Below are 22,200 nucleotides of genomic sequence, written 5' to 3' on the forward strand. Positions count from 1 at the left end.
TTATTTCTTTTCTTATCAGAACTAGTCAATTATATTTATTATTGTATCATTAAAATTAAATATTTCTGCTAAGCAGAGTGAAGCATGCCTGTAATCCCAGCAACTCTGGAGGCTGAGGCAGGAGGATCACAAGTTCAAGGCCAGCCTCAACAATTTAGTGAGTTCCTAAGCAACTTAGTGAGACCCTGTCTCAAAGTAAAAACTAAAATAAAGACTGGAGATGTAGCCAAGTGGTAAAGGTTTTAATTCCCAATAACAACAATAAATAAATAAATAGAAGTTTTTAAAACATTATTTCTATCTCTAATGGCAGCATTTTCTTAAATAAGGTATATACAATTTAACAAGTATCCATTGGTGGCCTACTGGGAACACAATAATAGAAATCCAAACTGCTTCACAGTTGGGGAAAACAGCTTCACAGTTTGGGAAAACAGCTTTGGAGTAGGTGATGAGTATTACAAAAAGTTACAACACAGGGTAGGAATGTACCTCTGTCCTAGAGTGCTGACCTAGCATGCATGAGGCCCTGAATTTAATTCCCAGTACATACAAAAAAAAAAAAAAAACCCTACACTCCAGAGTGTTATATAAACTTTTTTATAGAGGAAATTAATGAAAGAATGAACTTAGAGGCTTCATGGAAAGTTTTTCTAAGAAAGAAAAATAGAGATGATTTCTTTTTCTTAGATGCATAGTCCAAAATTAATCAGACCAACTGAATTGAGCTGGAAGTAGAACAATTGAAAACGATACCATGTTCTGAAACAAAGATAGAATGCAGACATAGACACATATATATTTTTTCAGTGCTAGAGATTGAGCTCAGAGCCTTACACATGCTAGATAAATGCTTTACCTCCTAAGTTAAATTCCCAGCTCCAAGATACATATGTTTTTATATACTCTCTTTTGGCAGGTAAAGGGAAAGAAGCATAAGTAAAGCATTTGGTAGAAAAAGAAAATCATTATCTTCCTTTCCTTTAAGGATGGTTTACATTCAGAGGAGATCATTTATAGACAATAAATATGAGAAAAGTCTAATGAGAAAAGTAAGGAAATTATAATAAGCCACAGCTAGGCACTTCCACTGAATTTAGCAAATAAGATGATTCTTCTGCTAGGGAACCAATGAAATGTACTCAAATCCTCAATGTACTCAAATGTTTAATACATATACTGCACAATGCGCAAAGAGGACAACTTTGAACAAACAAGTTATCTTTCTTTTTGTCTTTTTATTTTCTCTTTTTTTTAAAAAATCCTTTTTCTTTATTTGTTACTGGGGGTTGAACTCAGGGCCACTCTACCACTGAACTACATTCATCCTAGCCTTTTTTATGTTTTATTTTGAAATAGGGTGTCAACTTAAAAATATTCCTGAATATTTTAATTCAGGAAGCATAAGATAGAGGCATGAGGGAGTAAATTGCCCAAAATTCAGGTTTGACGAGAGAATTTACATATAAAAACAAAATAGTAGGGCTGTAATTCAGTGGTAAAGCACTTGCCTAGCATGTGCCAGGCCCTGGGTTTGATCCTTAACATAAGAGACACACACACACACACACACACACACACACACACACACACAGTGGTAAATAAAAGAATACAAATATCACCACTGATCCTTAGTGAATACAGATGACTAGGTAGTCCCTAAGTATAGAGTTGGGTCCATGGAAAGATATGGGATGACAGTGCCTTACTATAAAATATCTTACCTTTAAAGGCTCATAAGCAGCAAATGTGGCACTGCTCTCCAAATACTCTTCATATTCAGTAACACTCACTATTACCAGAGTATGGCCTAAAGATTTGGCTGCTATATGTGTACTAGAACAATGCATTGGTCCAGGTCTTTGAATACCTTTGAATCAAAAAATAATTATTTCAGTAGGGTAATAATTAGTCTGTTCTCCAGGATATTAAGCTACAGAAATATAAGAATTCTAACACATTAAAAATACCAGGCTGGGGGGGTGCTGGGGTTGTGGCTCAGTGGTAGAGCACTCGCCTAGCACATGTGAGGCCCTAGGTTCGATCCTCAGCACCACATAAAAATAAATAAATAAAATAAAGGCATTGTGTCCAACTACAACTAAAAAATATATATATATTTTTTTAAAAGGGCTGGGGTTGTGGCTCAGTGGTAGAACACTCGCCTCGCATCTCTTATCCTACATAAGAGATAATTCATTATCTGAAGGTTAGAGGAAGCAATGCGAACAGAGGAGAAAGATGTGATTAGTACTACATACCAATAAGGAAAAAAGAAGTCTAAGCTGATGCCACTCTTATAGATGTACTGTGAGAATTAAATACATGAGTTAAAACATCGAATCCCTGGGCTCAATCCTTAGCACCACATAAAAATAAATAAGTGAAATAAGGGTATTGTGTCAACTACAACTAAAATACAAATATTAAAAAAAAAACACTGGGCTGGGGCTGGGGCTCAGTGGGACTGGGGTTGTGACTCAGTGGTAGAGCACTTGCCTAGCATGTGTGAGGAACTGGGTTCAATTCTCAGCACCATGTATAAATAAATGAACAAAATAAAGATCCATAAACAAATAAAAAAATTTTAAAAAATTCCATCTTGGGCTAGGGTGTAGCTCAATGGTACTGTGCTTGCCTCACATGCACAAGGTCCTGAGTTCAATCTCCAGCACCACACATACACACACACACACACACACACACACACACACACATACACCAAACAGGTGAATGACATGCACTTGTAATTCCAGCTAACTGGGGAGGCTGAGGTGAAAGGATCACCTGCATCCAGTTCAAGTTCAGCCTAAGCAATATAGCAAGACCCTGTCTCAAAAAAAAAAAAAAAATTACTTTTTTTTTTTTTTCTGGGACTGGGGATTAAAACCAGGACCCCTGCACTTGTTATAAAAGCACTCTACCACTTAGCAACATTGCCAGCCAAATAATCAAGTTGATATAAAAATCTATTTCTTCTATTAACAGACATATATTATGTAAGACAAAATTCAATCTACAGTGAGGATACACATGTGAGCAAAGATCCTTACCTCCTGACCTTAAGTATTACCAGAAAGTGTTAAATATGATAGAGATTTAGAAGCCAGGAAGGTGGTAAAAAAGATTTATTCATTTATTTATTTATTTTATTTTATTTTTAAGAGAGAGTGAAAGAGGGAGAGAGAGAGAGAATTTTAATATTTATTTTTTAGTTATCGGCGAACACAACATCTTTGTTTGTATGTGGTGCTGAGGATCGAAACTCGGGCCGCACGCATGCCAGGCGAGTGCGCTACCGCTTGAGCCACATCTCCAGCCCTTATTCATTTATTTTTAAATATTTATTTTTTAGTCAGGGGTGGACCCAATATCTTTATTGTATTTTTTATGTGGTGCTGAGGATCTAACCCAGTTCCTCACACATGCTAGGTGAGTGAACTACCTCTGACATACAACCCCAGCCCTAAAAAAAAAGATTTAAATAAAGTATTTCAAGTTGAGAAATAGCTTGAACAAAGAAATATAAATGAGACATGAATGAGTATGAGGGAGATATAAGAGAAAATTTAACCAAAGTAGTTGATTTAGCTAGAACCATTTGTACTGTCATGAAAAGGCAGATTTAACTAGACCATTTGTACTGTCATGTTATACTGTAGAGGGCTATGAAGACTAAACTAAAAGGATTTCTGCTCTATTCTATTGGCAAAGATAATCCTCTAAAATTTTTTGAACAGAAAAAGTAATATTGAAGTTGAGCTGCACAAAGATTGATCTGGTAGCCATGATTACCCGTTGAAGGATATTGGAGTATCCTACATAAGAGATAACTCATTATCTGAAAGTTAGAGGAGGCACTGCAAACAGAGGAGAGAAATACCATATAAGGAACATACCAATAAGGAAAAAGAAGTCCAAGCTGATATCACTCTTATAGATGTACTGTGAGAATTAAATGAGTTAATACATGAAAGTATTCAGAACAGAGCCTGTCAAATAGTAGATGCTAAGAAATGTTAGATGTTACTGCTATCATATTGATTAAAGAAACAATGGGGATGAGGATCAACTATGATGCTCAATAGCAAGAAAGAATACTGATCTTTATGAATAGATTGTTCTTATTTTCCTTTTTATTACAAAGATTTTTTTCCTTTTTTGAATAAACTTAAAAAATATAGACATTAAATGGCACTATACTTCTCTTAGAAATAAACATGGTATATATATTAAAGAAATAAGAAAAGAGCTTGACACTAGATAGAGAATACCTTATTAGAAGCTGAAAACTGATATTGTCCAGCCACTATGTTATTAAATTTCTGTATCCTTGTTTCTACATCTATACGTAGATCAATACCTACTTCATGGCAATTGATAAAACAATTAAAAATATTATAAGAAAGGAAGTATAAACTGAGTGCGGTAGTGCACACCTGTAATCCCAGCAGCTCAGAAGGCTGGGGCAGGAGGATCTGAGTTTAAAGCCAGTCTCATCAATTTAGTGAGGCCCTCAGCAACTTATAGAGATCCTGTCTCTAAATAAATAAAATATAAAAAGGACTGGGGATGTGGCTCACTGGTTAAGCACTCTGGAATAAAAAAAAAAATGGAATTGTATGAATTTAGACTCTAGTAGTTTCTAAATTGATGCCTGCTACCCTGAATTCTAGGATATAGGAAGGAGAAATTTAAAAGGACTACTCTTACCTTCTTTGAGAAGAGTGAAGACTCCTTGCTTATCCATGTTTAAATCCAAGGATAAATGAGAGCAATCTGTGAATGCCATGATCTCTTTGGTCTCCTTATTTACATGATACATTGCAATGGGGATTTCTATAATCTGGCCAATCTCCACATCAGCATGAAATGGTAACAGTTCCATTTTGTTCAGTTTTAGGACATATATCTGAAGGAAAAACAATTTACATTTTAGGAAATTCTTAGAAAAAGGGGAATCATTCCTTAAATATTTAAATATACACACAAACTAGGAGTGATGGAGCATACAACTGTAACACCAGCAACTTAGGAAGCTGAAACAGGAGGATCACAAGTTTGAGATCAGCCTCAGCAACTTAGCAAGACCCTAAGCAACTTAGTAAGAACCTATTTCAAAATTAAAAAAAAATTAAAAGGTCTGGGGATATTGCTCAATGGGTATGTATCTCCAGGCACCAAAACACCAAAAATTTAAAAATAAAATAAATGCACACACATATGAACATGTGGTATGTGTGTGTATGTATATATGTGTATATATATAAGTATATGCATATGTACGTATATATACATACATACATATATATATCATAACAACTCTCTCTCTCTCTCTTTTTTTTTTTTTCTTTTGAGGCTGGGGATTGAACCCAGGGCCTTGTGCATGCCTGGCAGACCCTCTACCACTAAGCCACATCCCCAGTCCCCAGCATAATAACTTACTATATAGCATTGACATTTTATTATGTATAAGTAATCTAGAGATGATTTAAAACACACAAGAGGATGTGCATATATATGCATATTATATGCAAATACAATGCCATTTTATACAAAAGACTTGAGCATCCTTAGATTATGGTGTTTGAGGGGTCCAAGAACCAATCCCCTGTAGACACTGAGGAATGACTGCATGCTATTTTACATACACACATAAATACACACACTAGGTGCTAAACATATCTCTCTTCATCCCTCAATCAATGAATGTCTTCAAAACATTTAACACTATACAGCAGGGGCCTGGCAAATTTGGCCAGAACACAACCTGCTTTTGTACACAACCTGCTTTGTACACAACCTGCTTTTGTATAGTAAGCTAAAAAATAGTTTTAAAGATTTGTAAACAACAAGAAAGCCAAGCTCAGTGGTGCGTGCCTGTAATCCCACCAGTTTGGGAGGCTGAGACAGGAGAATCACGAGTTCAAAGCTAGCCCTAAGCAACTTAGAGAAGTGCTGTCTCTAAATAAAATATAAAAAGGGGCTGGGGATGTGGCTCAGTAGTTAAATGCCCCTAGGTTCAATCCCTGGTACCACCACCACCAACAACAACAACAACAATGAAGAATATGAGACAGAGAGTGTATGGAGGCTTCAAAGACTAATGTATCTAGTGTTTTTACAGAAAAAGATTGCTAACTTCTGACTTAAAGCACGGCCTCTTCCTTTCTTTTCTGTAGGGGGTGGTGGTACTGGAGATGAACCCAGGGCCTTGCCTATCCCAAGTCTGCCACTGAGCTCTACCCCAGCTTCATCCTCTTTCTTGATATTATTATTTATTGGTACCAGGGATTGAATCCAGGTGCTCTTTATCACTGAGCCACATCCCCAACCCTTTTTATATTTTGAGACAGAGTCTTACTAAATTGCTTAGGGCCTTGCTAATTGCTAAAGCTGATTTTGAACTTGAGATTTTTCTGCCTCAGACTACTAAACCACTGGGATTACAGGTATACGCCACCACCTGCCTGGTTTATTGTTTGAGACAGGATCTTGCTAAATTGCTTAGGAGTTTGCTAAATTGTTGAGGCTGGTTTTAAACCTTCGATCCCTCCGCCTCAGCATCCATAGCCACTGGGATTATAGGCGTGCACCACCATGCTCTGCTCTTGCTATCTTTTTTATTTGGTAGCGGGGATTGAACTCGGGGGTACCACATCCTCAACCTTATTTTGTATTTTATTTAGAGACAGGGTCTCACTGAGTTACTTAGTGCCTTGAAGTTGCTGAGGCAGGCTTTGAACTTGAGATCCTCCTGTCTCAGCCTCCCAAGCTGCTGGGATTACAGGCGTGTGCCACCACACCTGGCTCTTGCTATCTTTTTAAAACAATATATTTTATTTTGTCATTTTTGTTGTTTTCTATGTTTATTCTGCTAGTTCCTCTTCCTCTATGTTCCTTGAAGTGACTCTTATATTACACAGAATCCCAAAGCTTCAATGACTAATCGTATGCTGATAACTCTCCAGCTTTAAACTGTCAGTTGAACTTCAGGTTCCTATTTCCAATTATAAACATCTATCTGGATGCTCCACAGGTGAGTTAAATTTATCCATAACTACCCATAGCCTTCTTCTTTTCTTGTACAAGAAAAGAACAGTACTGTTTAAATGAGAATGTTTACCTCAGTGCTTGGCATATATTCAGTGCTTAATGTTAGCTATTTTTGTTATAATTACCATAAATATGATCATTAACTGGCCTTCATAAAGTAGCTTTATTTCTCTTTTTTCTAAAGATTTTTAAAAATATTTCTTTTTAGTTGTAGATGGACACAATACCTTTTCGTGGTGCTGGCTATTGAATCTAGGGCCTCATGCATACTAGGCAAGGGCTCAACCATGAGCTACATCTCCAGCTCTTAGATATTAGCTTCTTTAAGATAGGGATGATATGCTGTGTATTTTTGAATGTTCTATGATACCTAGTATGGTGTCATGTACCTAAAGATACTCAATAAATAATTACCAAGTAATGGCAAAATGCTAGGTCCTGCAGGGGAAAGCAGCATACATTTAAAGTGGGAGAAAATAGAAAAATGGTAACAATAAATAGTAAATGATATGGGGGTTAGGGATGTAGTTCAATGGTAGAGCGCTTGCCTAGCACATGTGAGGCACTGGGTTCAATCCTCAGCACTGCATAAAAATAAGTAAATAAAACAAAGGTATTGTATCCGTCTACAACTAAGAAAAAAAAAATTTAAGTTTTCAGTCTTTTAGAAACAGATTAACAAACCAAAATATGAGTTTTGAACTAAAGCTACTTGTGGCTGGAGTTAAAGCTCAGTGGTAGAGTGCTTGCCTCGCACATGTGAGGCACGGGGTTCAATCTTCAGCACCACATAAAAAACAAATTAATTAAATAAAGTAAAGATATTGTGTCTATCTTTTTTAATATTTATTTTTTAGTTGGACACAATATTATCTTTATTTTACTTATTTATTTTTATGTGATGCTGAGGATTGAACCCAGGGCCTCACATGTGCTAGGCAAGCACTCAACCACTGAGCCACAACCCCAGCACTATTGTGTCTATCTTAAAAAAATCTTTAAGGGCTGGGGTTGTAGCTCGGTGGTAGAATGCTCGCCTTGAATGCAAACCTCGAAGGCACCAGGTTTGATCCTCAGCACCACATAAAAATTAAAAAAATAAAGATATTGTGTCCATCTATAACTTAAAAAAAAAATTTTAAAATCTTTTTTAAAAAAAGAGAAATAAAGCTACTTTATGAAGGCCAGTTAATGATTATTATTTATGGTAATTGTAACAAAAATAGCTAACATTAAGCACTGAATATATGCCAAGTACTGAGGTAAACATTCTCATTTAATTCTCACATGTATTGTTCAATTATTGAACTAAATATTTACATTATCTCCATTTTAGAGAAAACAAGCACATGTGTTAAATAAGTGGCTACTAAGACATGCAAAATTCAACCCAGGTTCAGAAATATTTAAGGAATATGTTCTTGTAGACTGAATTTGAACAATAGTTTTAAATAGCAAAGTTGAATTAGAAATATTTTCAAACACGTTAGTGTACTTAAATTTAGACAAAGTGTCTCAGAAGTGACCAAAAGGTTTCTTTGTAAAGTCACTTACCTTAATTTCCCCATACCGAAAGGGATTTTGTACATCTCGGGCCAAAACAGTACTGTTCCCTCTGACCTGACCTGCAGTCACCACCCCTTTGGTGGTTACCATGGCCACTGTTTCATTAGAAGAGGTCCAGGTGAAGTTGCCACTACCACCCTCTACCTGTGAAAAAGCACAACCTTACATTTAATTGTTGTAGGAGTAAAAATAGAATTTAAAAGAAAAATGTAAAACTCGATTGATGGAATAAAGTTTAGGAAATAATAAAACTAATAACTATCTCTGAACACATTAAGAAACTGTCCTGATACATAATAAAGTAGCTAAATGGGCAAAAATAACACCAAAGGGAGACTCAGAAATGGTAGTGTCATGAAACATTAAAAAGGACACACAAGGGGAGCTGGGGCTGGGGCTCAGTGGTACAGTGCTTACCTAGCACGTGTGAGGCACTGGGTTAGATTCTCAGCACCACATATAAATAAAATATCTGCTGACAACTAAAAATTATAAATTAAAAAACAAAATGACACAAGGGCCCATCAAAAGATGAATGAACAAAGATGTGGTATATATACTCAATGGAGTTTTACTCAGCCATAAAGAAGAATGAAATTATGGCATTTGTTGGTAAATGGATGGAAATGAAGACCATCATGCTAAGTGAAACAAGCTAGGTCCAGAAAATCAACGGTCAAATGTTTTTTCTTAAATGTAGAAATTAGATCAAAATAAAGGAAAAAGAAAAAACAGGTAGGGAAGAGTCCCATGAAAATAGAAGAGCAACCAGTATATCAGAGGAAGGGGACTAAAGGAGTCAGAGGAGGGACAGGAAGAAGGAAGAACAGTGAAATGAATCTAATCAAACTTTCCTGTGTACAGATACACCACAGTGAATTTCATCTTTATATATATCCACAATGCACTATTTTTCAAAAAGCTATAAATAAGAAAATCAGTAGGATAAAGGAATGACAGCTCGGAACAGTTGCACACTTCTGTAATCCCAGCGGCTCAGGAGGCTGAGGCAGGAACATTGCAAATCCAAAGCCAGCCTCAGCAATTTAGCAAGGCCCTTAGCAACTTCTGAGACTGTGTTTCAAAATAAAAAGTAAACAAGGGCTGTAGATGTAGCTTAGTAGTTAAGGATTCCTGAGTTCAATCCCTGGTACCATAAAATAAAAAGAATTTAAAAAAGAGCTAGGCGTGGTGGCACACACCTGTAATCCCAGCTACTTGGGAGGCTGAGGCAGGAGGATTGCAAGTTTGAGGCCAACCTCAGAACCTCAGCAATGTAAAGATGCCCTAACCAACTTAGTGAGACTCTGCCTTAAACTAAATAAAATTAAAAAAAGGATTGGGGATGTCTCTCTGTGGTAAAATACTTCTGGGTTCAATCCTAGTACCAAAAAAAAAAAAAAAAAAAAGGAAAGAGAATGGGGGAGGGACAAGAGGAGGGAAAGAGGAAGTTCTGAGGAGGCTTAGTGGGAGAGTGCTTGCCCAGCACGTGTGAGGCACTTGGGTTTGATCCTTAATATCACATAAAAATAAAATAAAGGTATTATGTCCATCTACTAATTTTATATATATATATATATATATATGTATATATATATATATATATATAAAGTTTTGTCAACTTGTGTTCTTCTTTAAATTTATTCTTATTAGTTCATTATAGATATATGTGATATTGGGGTTCATTTTGACATAATTATGAAAGCATGTAATTTAATTGCTCCAATTCAGTCTTCAGTACTTCCTCCTTTTATATATATAAAAGAAGAACACAAGAGAAGTTGACAAAACTTTATAAAACTTGCAAAGAAAGGATATATGGATGAGAGTCAAAAAGCATATCAAGTCTTATTATAGATGATAATATCCAAGAGCATGATTTGGTGGTTGGTGGTCATCAAAGAGTAAATTATAGTATTAAGATTGTGGGGCCTGGGGATGTGGCTCAAGCGGTAGCGCACTCGCCTAGCATGTGTGCGACCCGGGTTCGATCCTCAGCACCACATACAAACAAAGATGTGTCCGCCGAAAGCTAAATAATAAATAATAAAAATAGAAAATTTATTCTCTCTCTCTCTCTCTCTCTCTCTCTTAAAAAAAAAAAAAAAAAAAAAAAAAGATTGTAGGGCCGGGTACAGTGGCACACACCTATAATCCCAGCAGCTCAGGAGGCAGAGGCAGGAGGATCGTGAGTTCAAAGCCATCCTCAGAACCTTAGTGAGGCACTTAGCAACTCAGCAAGACTCTGTCTCTAATAAAATATAAAAAAGTGCTGGGGGGGCTGGGTGCATGCTAATCCAACCCAGTGCCTCATGCATTCTAAGCTCGCTTGCCTAGCATACATGAGGCATTGGGTTCAATTCTCAGCACCACATAAAGATATTGTGTCCACCTAAAACTAAAAAATAAATATTAAAAAAAAAAGTGCTGGGGATGTGGCTCAGTGGTTGAGTGCCCCTGGGTTCAACTGAAAGAAAGAAAGATAAGAAAAAGAAAAGAAAGGAAGGAAGAAAGAAAGAAAGATTGATTGTTAGGGGAAATGAAATATAACATTAACCAAATTTCAATAAGTTAATCTATCAGAGAAGCTGACTTATCTCTTTCTGATTTCTTATGTTATAATATACGATACCTGTACTTTATAACAATACAACATGCCCAGAGGATGATGAGGAAATGCCAAAAAGTTAGGTGTAAGCTTGATGGGAAAATAAATCTTCACTTCTTGCTGGTGTTTTATTATACATTTTACAGGATGAATATTGTTATTCTATAGCAACAAAAAAGGGAAGCAAAATACATTTTATAAAAATTGTTCTCATGATACATTCATATATACTGAAAACATCAGCAAAATACTGTGATAATGAAGTATTCAACAATTTTCTACCTTTAAAAGAAACAAATATTCATTAATGAAGCACAGCTACTATAGCTCACCTATAATGGGCGGGATCTTACTGGACCTAAAGTAAATACTATAATTAGAAAACATAGTTTAAAATTTTCTAAAATAAAAAGATTAACAAACATAGAAAGGAAACTGTAGTTCAGAAGGATCCTTGGACATCCATCAATTAATTTCATAAGCTGCAAAGGCAAAAGAACTAAAACTACTCAGAAGAAAAGAGAACATTTAAAAGTGCTGGGATGACTCTGTACAGTCAGAAGTTGTGCTCTGTTTGTGTACAATGTGTCAAAATGCATTTTGCTGTCATGTATAACTAATTAGAACAAATTTTTAAAAGTGCTGGGGTATGGCATTCCCTTTATATTTAAAATCAAGCACAGGAGACTGTGGCTGTAGCTCATCGGTAGAGTGAGCATGTGTAAGGCCCTGGGTTCGATCGTCAGCACCACATAAAAATAAAATAAAGGTATTGTGCCTACCTACAACTAAAATACACACACACAAGCATAGGGTTTTGGGGAAATATATACAGATAAAATGTAGTCCTCACACAATTACAATGATATTTGCTCTATGAAGGCAAAACTAATCAATCAATTTATACACCTATCAATCAACTTTTTACCAAATTTTGAGAAGCCCTAAAATATTTTATCAACAGTTTCATTTCTGTAATGATGGCCCTGATATTGTCTACATTCTCACAAGGTAGCTGAATCATAAACTGAAATAAGTCTTTCAGTTGATAATCACAAGTTCAAAGGCAGCCTTACCAACTTAGTGAGGCCTTAAGCAATTTAGACCCTGTCTCTAAATAAAAATTTTTAAAAATAATAAAAAGAGCTGGGATATGGCTCAGTAATTAGGCATCCCTGGGTTCAACCCCCAGTATAAAATAGAAAGAAAGAAAAAAATTTACTGCAGGATATAGGTATAAATCTTCAATTGTATCTGTCTTGGCACACAATAAAATGTGGACATGAATAAGAGATAAAAGTAGAGGTAAGACTATAAACCAGGATAAAGAGGATGTGGCTAGAACAGGATGAAACTTAAAGTGAACTAGATGAAATAAGGAAAAAATGTTAAAAAAATTTAAAGTTTTAAAATGCAATAAAGGGGTCTGGGGTTGTGGCTCAGTGGTAGAGCACTTGTCTAGCATATGGGAGGAACTGGATTCGATTTTCAGCACCACATATAAATAAGTAAATAAAATAAAGGTCCATGAACAACTAATAAAGATAATTTAAAAAAAAATGCAATAAAGGGCTGGGAGTACAGCTCAATGGCAGAACAAGCCCCATGCAAGGCCCTGAGTTCAATCCCCAGCACCAAACAAAACCCAAAAGACAAACCAAACATAACCCCTAAAACGCAATAAAACAGTGAAGAATAGAATTATGTGGAAAGCTGCTGAATGCTTAATGTGGAAGAAAATTTAGAAAACTCTTTCAGAATGTTTGGAAAAGCATACAGGTTAAAATATTCAACAGAGGGGCTGGGGTTGTGGCTTAGTGGCAGAGCACTTGCCTGGCATGTGTGAGGCACTAGGTTTGATTCTCAGCACCATGTATCAATAAATAAAATAAAGGGCTGGGAATGTGGCTCAAGCAGTAGCACGCTGGACTGGCAAGCATGCGACCTGGGTTCGATCCTCAGCACCACATACAAAGATGTTGTGTCCGCCGAAAACTAAAACATAAATATTAAAAAATTCTCTCTCTCTCTCAAAATAAAAAATAAATAAATAAAATAAAGGTCCATTGACCACTAAAAAAATATTTTAAAAAACCAGACAACAGAGAACCAAAGATTCAAAATCTAGATAAATGGTTGTCCTTTTTTTTTTTTTTTTGTAGTTATAGATGGACAAAATACCTTTACTTTATTTTTATGTGGTGCTAAGGATAGAACCCAGTGCCTCACAGGTGCTAGGCAAACACTCTATCACTGAGCTACAGCCCCAGCCCTCGGTTGTTCTTAATAGATGTGCTTCGGTATCACTGACTTTTTTTTGTGCGCATATGGGAATGCATGTGTTTTATTGGGGATTGAACCCAGGGGTGCTTTACCACTAAGCTACATCACGAGCCCTTTTGTTTTTATTTCGAGACAGGAGCTTGCTAAATTGTTGAGGCTGGCCTCAAACTTGTGACCTTCTTGATTTAGCCTTCCAAGTTGCTGGGATTACAGGCTTGTGCCATCATGCCCACCTAGGTATCACTAACTTCTAAGTACCACTTTCCACAGTTTATTTTTCAGTGTTGGGACCTGAACCAGGGCCTTGCACGTACAAAGCAGCTCTACCACTGAGCTATATCCCTAGCCATAAGTTTTGATATGTGATAATTTTCAGTGGTGTTTCATTATGATTTACTCTTTAACATATGTATTATCTAGGTATACATACTTTTTAATTACGTATTCGGGGCATGGTGGCATGCACCTGTAATCCCAGATACTTGGGAGGTAAAGGCAGGAAGATCTCAAGTTTGAGGCCAGCCTCAGCAACTTAGTGAAGCCCTAAACAACTTAGTGAAACCCTGTCTCAAAATAAAAACTAAAAAGGGCTGGGGATGTGGCGCAGTGGTTAAGCTACCCTGGATTCAATCCCTGGTACCAAAAATAAGTAAATGAAACTAAACTTGTGGTTACTAAATGATCCAACAATTTCACTGTTGGGCATTTATTCCAGAGAAATGAAAACTTGCATTCACACTGAAATATGTATAAGAATATTCCCACATAGTATCTATTATTAAAACATGAAATAATAATACATGCAACAATTTGCATGGATCTTAAGTGCATTATACTTAGTTAAAAAAAAAAAAAAAAAAAAAAAAAAGCCAGTCTGGGCTGGGATTACAGCTCAGTGGTAGAGCACTTGCCTGACGTGTGTGAGGCATGCATTTGATCCTCAGCACCACCTAAAAATAAATAAATAACAAATAAAGGTATTATGTCCATCAACAACTAAAAAATACAAAAAAAAGAAAAAAGCAAATCTTAGTAGCTCAGGGGTAGGGTGCTTGTATAGTTAGTATGTGCAAGGTCCTGGGTTCAATCCTCAGGAAAAAAAAAATCTGAATTTCAAAATTTAACAGGTGGTAAAACTTCAGTTATATGCTATCCTCAAGACAACAAAACTATAAACTACATATTCTAGGGGATGGGGAAAAGGCTGGATTAGGTGTGGCTGTCAGAGGATAAGGGATTTCCTCTATAACAAGGGGACAGTTCTATATCATGATGATAGGAGCAGGTGTATGAATTTGGAGCAAAATTGTATAGAACCACACATACATCACAAAAATGAGTGTATGTAAGAACTAACATCTCAAGTCTAATTAACAATATTGTACCAATGTTAATTTTCTGGATTTCACTTTGTACTAAGGTTATTTTAGATGTCATTGGGAAAACTAAGTAGAGTTCAAGGGACACTCTAGACTATATAAATATATATTTTAAACAGTTTTATTGACATATAATTCACATGCCAATACAATTCACCCATTTAAAGGGTATTATTTAGAGGCTTTAGAATATTCAGTTTTGCATCATCATAATCAATTTTAGAATATTTTCATTGCCTCAAAAAGAAATTCCATACCTCTTAGCTATCACCTGCCAAGCTCTCCATTCCTTCTAGCTCTGCTAACAACCATTAATCTACCTTGTCTCCAGAGATTTGCCCATTCAATCTTTCATATAAATGAACTCATACAACACATGGTCTTTTGTAAATGACTTTTTTCACGTGGAATAATGTTTTTAAGAACTACCTGAGTTGTACCATGTATCAGTACTTTGTTACTTTTTATTTCTGAATAATATTCCATTGAATTGACAGATCATGTTTATTTATCTATTCAGTCAGTGGATTGTTTCTGCTTTTTTGATTATTATGAATGCTGTTGCTATGAATACTCATGTACCAGTTTTAGGGTAAACATATGTCTCTTGTATATATACATAGGAAAAGAATTGCTGGATGACATTGAAACTCTATGTTCAGACTTCTAATGAATTGCTATGTGTTTTCCAAAGTGGCTGCACTATTTTACATTTCTTTCAACATTGAATAGGGTTCTAATTTCTCTACATGTTCACCAACACTTATTATTGTCTTTTTATCTATCTTTTTTATTTTAGCCATTCTAGTGGGTGTGAAGTGGTATATCATGGTGGCTCTTGATTTTCATTGTTAATTACTAATGTGCTAGCTTTTTTGTTGCTGTCAAAATACCTGAGAAAAACAAAGGAGAAAAGATTTATTTTGACTCATGGTTTTAGAGGCCCCATGGTTATGAACTTGTGGTAAGGCAGAATATCATGCATGGCATGGAGCACATAGTAGAGCAGATCTGCTTACCTCATGGCAGTCAGGAAGCAGAGAGAGTTGGAGGAAAGGGCCAGAGACAAAATATACCCATTAAGAACACCCTCCCAGTGACCTACCTCCTCCAATGAGGCTCCACCTCCTAATATTGTCACAGACTGGTGATCAATCCTTTTGCACATGGCCTTTAGGGGACATTTTAGATCCAACTATATGAACTAATCATCTTGAACATCTTTTCATGAGCTTATTGGATATTTGTACATCATCTTATCCCAAGTGCTATTTTTGTAACTTCAGAATAAAAATGATAACTTCAAAATAAAAAGTTTTAAAAAGTTATTAATGATAACTATATTTCTAAATGGTTAAGTGCTCCAATATATTCAATAAAAACTTCAGGGCTAAGAATGTAGCTCAGTGGTAAAGCACTTACTTTGCATGTGTAGGGCCCTAGCATCACCATGAAGGAAAAAAAAAATCTTTCAAATTTTCAGATAAATTCATAATACACAAACAGAAAAAGAGTTAATTATTTTCCAATTCTCTTAACTAGGTACAAGGAAACTCAAGACCTTTTTAAGAATATATTCTAGTTAAGAATATAGTGACAGGACCTGGGTAATAATAGCTCAGTGGTGGAGTACTTGCCTAGCACGTGTAGGGCACTGGATTTTATCCTCAGCACCACACATTAAAAAAAATGAAGGTATTGTGTCCACCTTAAAAAAAAAAAAAGAATAATATAGTGACTATCTAGGTATGATGGTATGTGCCTATAATCCCAACTACACTGGAGGATGAAATGGGAGCATGACTTGAGCTCATGAATTCAAGACCAGCCTGGGCAATCCAGTGAGACAACATTTAAAACAAAAACAAACAAACAAATAAAACCATAATAGTGTAATAGATGCCAATTAAAATCTTTAGGCCAAGTTTGAATTTGATGAACAATAGGGCAAAGGCAAAAATATCAAAACAAAATAATTTTTTTTAGAAAAAAGTGAGCTCAGATTTGGTTTCAGATCTCTCAGTTTAATTTTGATTTTCTTTAAAATTTTTTTTAAGTATTTATTTATTTTTTTAGTTTTAGTTGGACACAATACCCCGATTTCATTTGTTTTTATGTGGTGCTGAGGATCGAACCCAGTGCCTCACACGTGCAAGGCAGGTGCTCTACCACTGAGCCCCAGCCCCAGCCCTAAGAAATTTTTAAACCAACTGACATGCAAAAACATTAAAAGTGTACAAATTAATGTATCTTATACATTTTGGTTTTCTTATTTATTTATTTATTTATTTTAACTAAGGTTTGAATCCAGGAATACTCTGTCACTGAGCTGTATCTCCAGACCGTTGCATTTTTTATTTTGAGACAAGATTCACTAAGTTGCTGAAGCTGGCCTCCAACTTGCAATCCTTTTGCCTCAGCCTCTTAAGTCGATGGAATAATAGATGTGTGCTACTGTGCCTAGCCCGTGTAATGTTTTTGTGGCTTTTTTTTTTTTTTGTACCAGGGATTGAACCAAGGGGTGCTCAACCACTGAGCCACAAACCCAGCCCTTTTTAGTTTTTTTTTTTTTTATTATTATTTATTTTTTAGTTGTAGTTGGGCACAATACCCTTATTTTATTCATTTATTTTTATGTGGTGCTGAGGATCAAACCCAGGGTCCCGCACATGCAAGGCAAGCACTCTACAGCCCCCTTTTTAGTTTTTATTTTGAGATAAATAAAAAGTTGGGATTACAGGTGTGCACCACCATGCCCAGCCCACATAATGTTTTGATACATATATATATATTGCATAATGTTTAAATCAGGTTAAACACATTCATCTCCTCAAATACTTATCATTTCTTTATGATTAAAACTCTCAAATTCCTTTCTTCTAGTTTTTTAAAAATATATGCTACATCATTATCTATAGTCACCCTATAATGGAACAGCACACCAGAAACTTCTTGCTCCTAACTATAGCTTAGTACCTATCAATCAACTCATCTCCATCCCTCCTCCTCCCAACTCTTCCCCAGCCACTGGTAACCGCCATTCCAATCTCAGAGTGAGCTCAGATTTTAAAACAGAACACTATTTTATGGATGGGGAGAGTGGCTCAGTGGTAGAGCAAGTGCCTAGCTAGCATAAGACATGGATCTGATATCCAGCACAGAAAATTATCATCATCCATTTCAAAAAGTAGGACTTGTAGGATTTAAAAACAATTCTAGAAATTGGTTACAATTCTAGAAATAGGTTCTCCTGCCAGAAATACCGTAACTAACTAGACATGGTGGTACAATCCTATAATCCCAGCAATTTGGGAAGCTAAAACTGGAGGATTGCAAATTCTAAGCAATTTAGCAAGAACCTGTCTCAAAATAAAAAGTAAAAAGGTCTGGAAGGGCTTTGGATGTGGCTAAGTGGTTAAATCCCCTCTGGGTTCAATTCCAGATACCAACAAAACAAAACAAAATTTAAAAAATAATAATATTATATTTTAAAAATCACAGTGAGTTATCCAGGTGTTATGGTGCATGCCTGTAATCTCAGCAACTTGGGAAACTGAGGCAGGAGGAGTGCAAATTCAAAGACAGCCTCAGCAGCTTAGAGAGGCCCCGAGCAATTTAGGGCGAGCTGTCTTAAAAAAAAAAAAAAAAAATTGTGGCAGATTGAAAAGAGTCTAAATGGTGCAATTACTTTTTAGTTATTCCAGGTGATTATTGTCTTACCTTCATATTTTTTTAGAAGATCAGAAATCTTAGGTTTTATTTGAAATTTCCCAATTAAGAAGAAAGTTACAATCCCCAGCACACACACACACAGACACACACACACACAGAAAGAAACATACACAGGGGCTGCGGTTGTGGCTCAGTGGTAGAGTGCTCCTCAGCACATGCGAGGCCCTGGGTTCAATCCTCAGCACCACATATAAATAAATAAATAAATTAGGTATTGTGTCAACTACAATTAAAAAATATTTTTTAAAAAGAAACATACACAAATATACACACAAATTAAAGAAAGAAGCTTAACATGCCAAAACAAAAAGTCTACAAACCAAGAGAGTCTGCAGGCCACCAGTTTGTAATCTCTATATAGAGTCCTATAAAACCATATTGAGAAGTTTAAACTTCACCTTGAAATCAAAAGGAAGCTGGGAACAGTGGTGCACAACTATAATCCCAGTGACTTGGGAGGTTGAGGCTGGAGGATCACAAGTTTGAGGTTAGCCCTCAGCAATTTAGCAAGGCTAAACTTAGCAAGACTCTGTCTCAGAATAAAATAATAAAAAGGGTTGGGGATGTGGCTCAGTAGTAAAGTGCCCCTTGGTTCAGTTCCTGGTTTAAAAAAAAAAAAGCATCAAAAAGAAACTATCAAACATATCTAAACAGGTAAGTACATAAATAATTTTTGTAGTTTTTAGACTATTATTCAATTAGGGGCAAGACTGAAGATAGGAATATCAGGAAGCTAGGTTAAAGATAGCAGTAGGGACAGTAAAAAATGAATATGAGAGACAATTAGAAGAATTAATATGACAATATTATATTGAATGAAGGTAAAGGGTAACTTGGGATTTTATATGGAAAAACTGAATGAAGGGAGCATTAGAACAACATAATTTGGGGAAGGAAAGAATGCTGGCAGGCTATTAAAAATCAGGACACTTTAGGGGCTGTGGCTGTGGCTCAGCGGCAAAAAGCTCACCTAGCATGTGAGAGGTGCTGGGTTCTATCCTCAGCAACACATAAAAATAAGTAAACAAAATAAAGGTATTGTGTCCAACTATAACTAAACAATAAATATTAACAAATAAATAAATAAAGGTATTGTGTCCAACTACAACTAAAAAAAAGTATTAAAAAAAATCAGGATACTTTAAATTGTGCACTGTGGCACACACCTGTAATCCCAGTAACTCAGGAAGCTGAGTCAGGAGAGTGACAAGTTTGAGGCCAGGTCTGGAGACCCTCACCCCAAAATAAAAAGGGCTGGCAATATAGCTCAGTAGTAGAGTGCCCTGGGTTTAATCCCCAGTACTCACCCCCCAAATCAGGGAACTTCTATAATTTAAAGGCATTAAAATGAATTAATTTCTCATATATTTATCCAGTAATGCCTCCATTTCTGGTATTATGCCATATGGAAATTAAGCAAAATGAGAAAAAATGTACAAAAATACTTAGGTATGCCATTTACAATAGTAAAATATAGGAAATAAAATAAAAGCTCAATGTTGAGGACAGAGCTAAATAAAATGGCACATTGACCATTTGTATTTTTAGAATAAAGTACTCTATATAGTACTTGATGACATAGAGAAATACACATATGAAATAATTTTTAAAGTAACCCTAAATGATATATACACAATGAAGACAAACACACATTATGGATAACAACAAATATTTGAACAGGAAATTGTACGAATGTACACTGTTAAGTGTACTATTTAGGAATTTTTTTTTTTAAATCTAAAAAATGGTATGTCTTGTATCTGCTTGTAAATAAAGTCAACTAACCCTCTTCAACATTTTTAGGATACAAAGAACATCCGTTTACTTCCTACCTGATGAACGATGGAAGTCAGGGATGCATTTATCACCACCACACCATCCTTCAAGGCTTTTACTACATGGTAAGATCCATTCACAGTGGTTAGTTGTTCTTTAAAGTACTCCTCTAGAAAACCATATGTAATCCTGAGATTCTGAAATCAGCACAACAGCAACACAAACCTGAAGATATGTTCTTTCCCCAAAGCCATTTTAATTCCAAAATATATACAAAACTGTTGCTATGCATTCAAGGGATAGAACAAAACCTTTGCTTTCCCCATGGAAATTCTAAGTCGGGAAGATGTAATTTTAAAATGGTATTAGTTTTTGAAGTATTTCATTAGTAGCAAGTATCATGAACAGGAGGAATCAAAACTATGTAAATTTTACAACTAGTTGGTAGTTCTCAGGGGAGGAAAATAAAGACCCTGGAGCTTAAGTACAACACCTGATGCCTCTCACTACTACAAAACTGAGGTAACCATCTCTAAAGGGAGAATAGAGCAAGGAGCTCCTCCAGAGTGCTCCCGCTGGTGCTCTCTTCAACTCTTTCCCATAATTCTGACTGAATTATATTTTTTACTTCTGGTTTAGCATTCCTCAAGGACAGCACTAGTTGGTTATTATGTAATTATGATATTATCATGTTATTCTAATGATAACAACCACCTAGCAACTTGCATTCCCAAAGGTAAAGTCTGGAAACAAAGGAAAAAAGAGGAACTTCTAATCAGAAAGATGACCCCTTCAAAGAATTATCCACAAAAGGAGCTAGAAAGATCTAAAAGAAACTCACATCTGAAATATAGACCTTTGTGCTGCTTCTATCAAACACTTCTATTGTAATAACATACACCTGTCCCACCTCTAGACTCCATCGGTCTCCAGGGTAGACGGTGAATCCTATATACAAATCAAGAAACGAAAGTATTAGAAGAAGCCAACATGTTTCTAAAATGAAATAACAAATTTTAAAAGAGAAAAACTTGCTAATAGATAGATTTCCAAAGCAAATATTTCAGTTTCTTCTCTCAAACAACATAAGGTTCCAAGGGCTGAGGTCTGGCTCAGAGATAGAGCACTTGCTCTACTCAGTGAGACAATGGGTTCCATCCCCAGCACCACATAAAAAAAGAAAATAGGGTTCCAACAATCATGGTTTAACTTAGCTTATATCAAGTATAAAGAAGCACTGTCACTTATAGACACTTGTAGTCAGCTCAAACCACAATTAAGGCTCATTCAAAATGTGCCAGACAGTTCTAGCTTCTTTCAGTCAGACTCTGTTTCAAGAGCCTAAGGACATTAGATTTCCTTCCTTCCTTCCTTCTTTCTTTCCTTCCTTCCTTCCTTCCTCTCTCCCTTCCTCCCTTCCTCCCTTTCCTTTTCCTTTCTTTCTTTTCTTTCTGTCTCTCTCTTTCTTTCTGCCCCCACCCTGTCTGTTTCTTTCTTTATTTATTTTTGGTACCATGGATTGAACCCAAGGGCACTCAACTACTGAGCCTCAGCCCCAGCCCTTTTAATTTTTTGAGACAGGGTTTCACTAGGTTGCTTACAGCCTCGCCAAATTGCTGAGGCTAGCTTCAAATCTGCAATCCTCCTGCCTCAGCCTCCCAAACTGCTGGGATTACAGGCATGTGCCACCATGCCCGGCCTTTTCCCTTACATAAGTCTCTTTTCCTAACCCAAAGATTGTATTATGAAGATTTCAAATCGTTTCTGTTTCAAGATGTTTCCCTCTTGCAGATAGAATTT

At 36.0% G+C, this 22,200-nt stretch overlaps 1 protein-coding gene across 1 annotated transcript in view; it reads right to left on the reverse strand.

Moving 5' to 3' along the window:
- Positions 1-22,200, reverse strand: part of Nup210l (nucleoporin 210 like) — a 116,839-nt gene that overhangs the window by 73,024 nt on the left and 21,615 nt on the right. Inside the window, exons 9-14 of the mRNA XM_076861989.1 lie at positions 21,242-21,348; positions 20,457-20,597; positions 11,255-11,392; positions 8,611-8,766; positions 4,714-4,912; positions 1,725-1,870 (exon numbers count right to left, since the gene is read on the reverse strand). Coding sequence (XP_076718104.1) covers positions 1,725-1,870; positions 4,714-4,912; positions 8,611-8,766; positions 11,255-11,392; positions 20,457-20,597; positions 21,242-21,348 — 887 coding nt within the window. The remainder of the gene's footprint in view (positions 1-1,724; positions 1,871-4,713; positions 4,913-8,610; positions 8,767-11,254; positions 11,393-20,456; positions 20,598-21,241; positions 21,349-22,200) is intronic.

The sequence above is a fragment of the Callospermophilus lateralis genome, chromosome 7 (genome assembly GCF_048772815.1).
Source record: "Callospermophilus lateralis isolate mCalLat2 chromosome 7, mCalLat2.hap1, whole genome shotgun sequence".
NCBI classification, from domain to species: Eukaryota; Metazoa; Chordata; class Mammalia; order Rodentia; family Sciuridae; genus Callospermophilus; species Callospermophilus lateralis.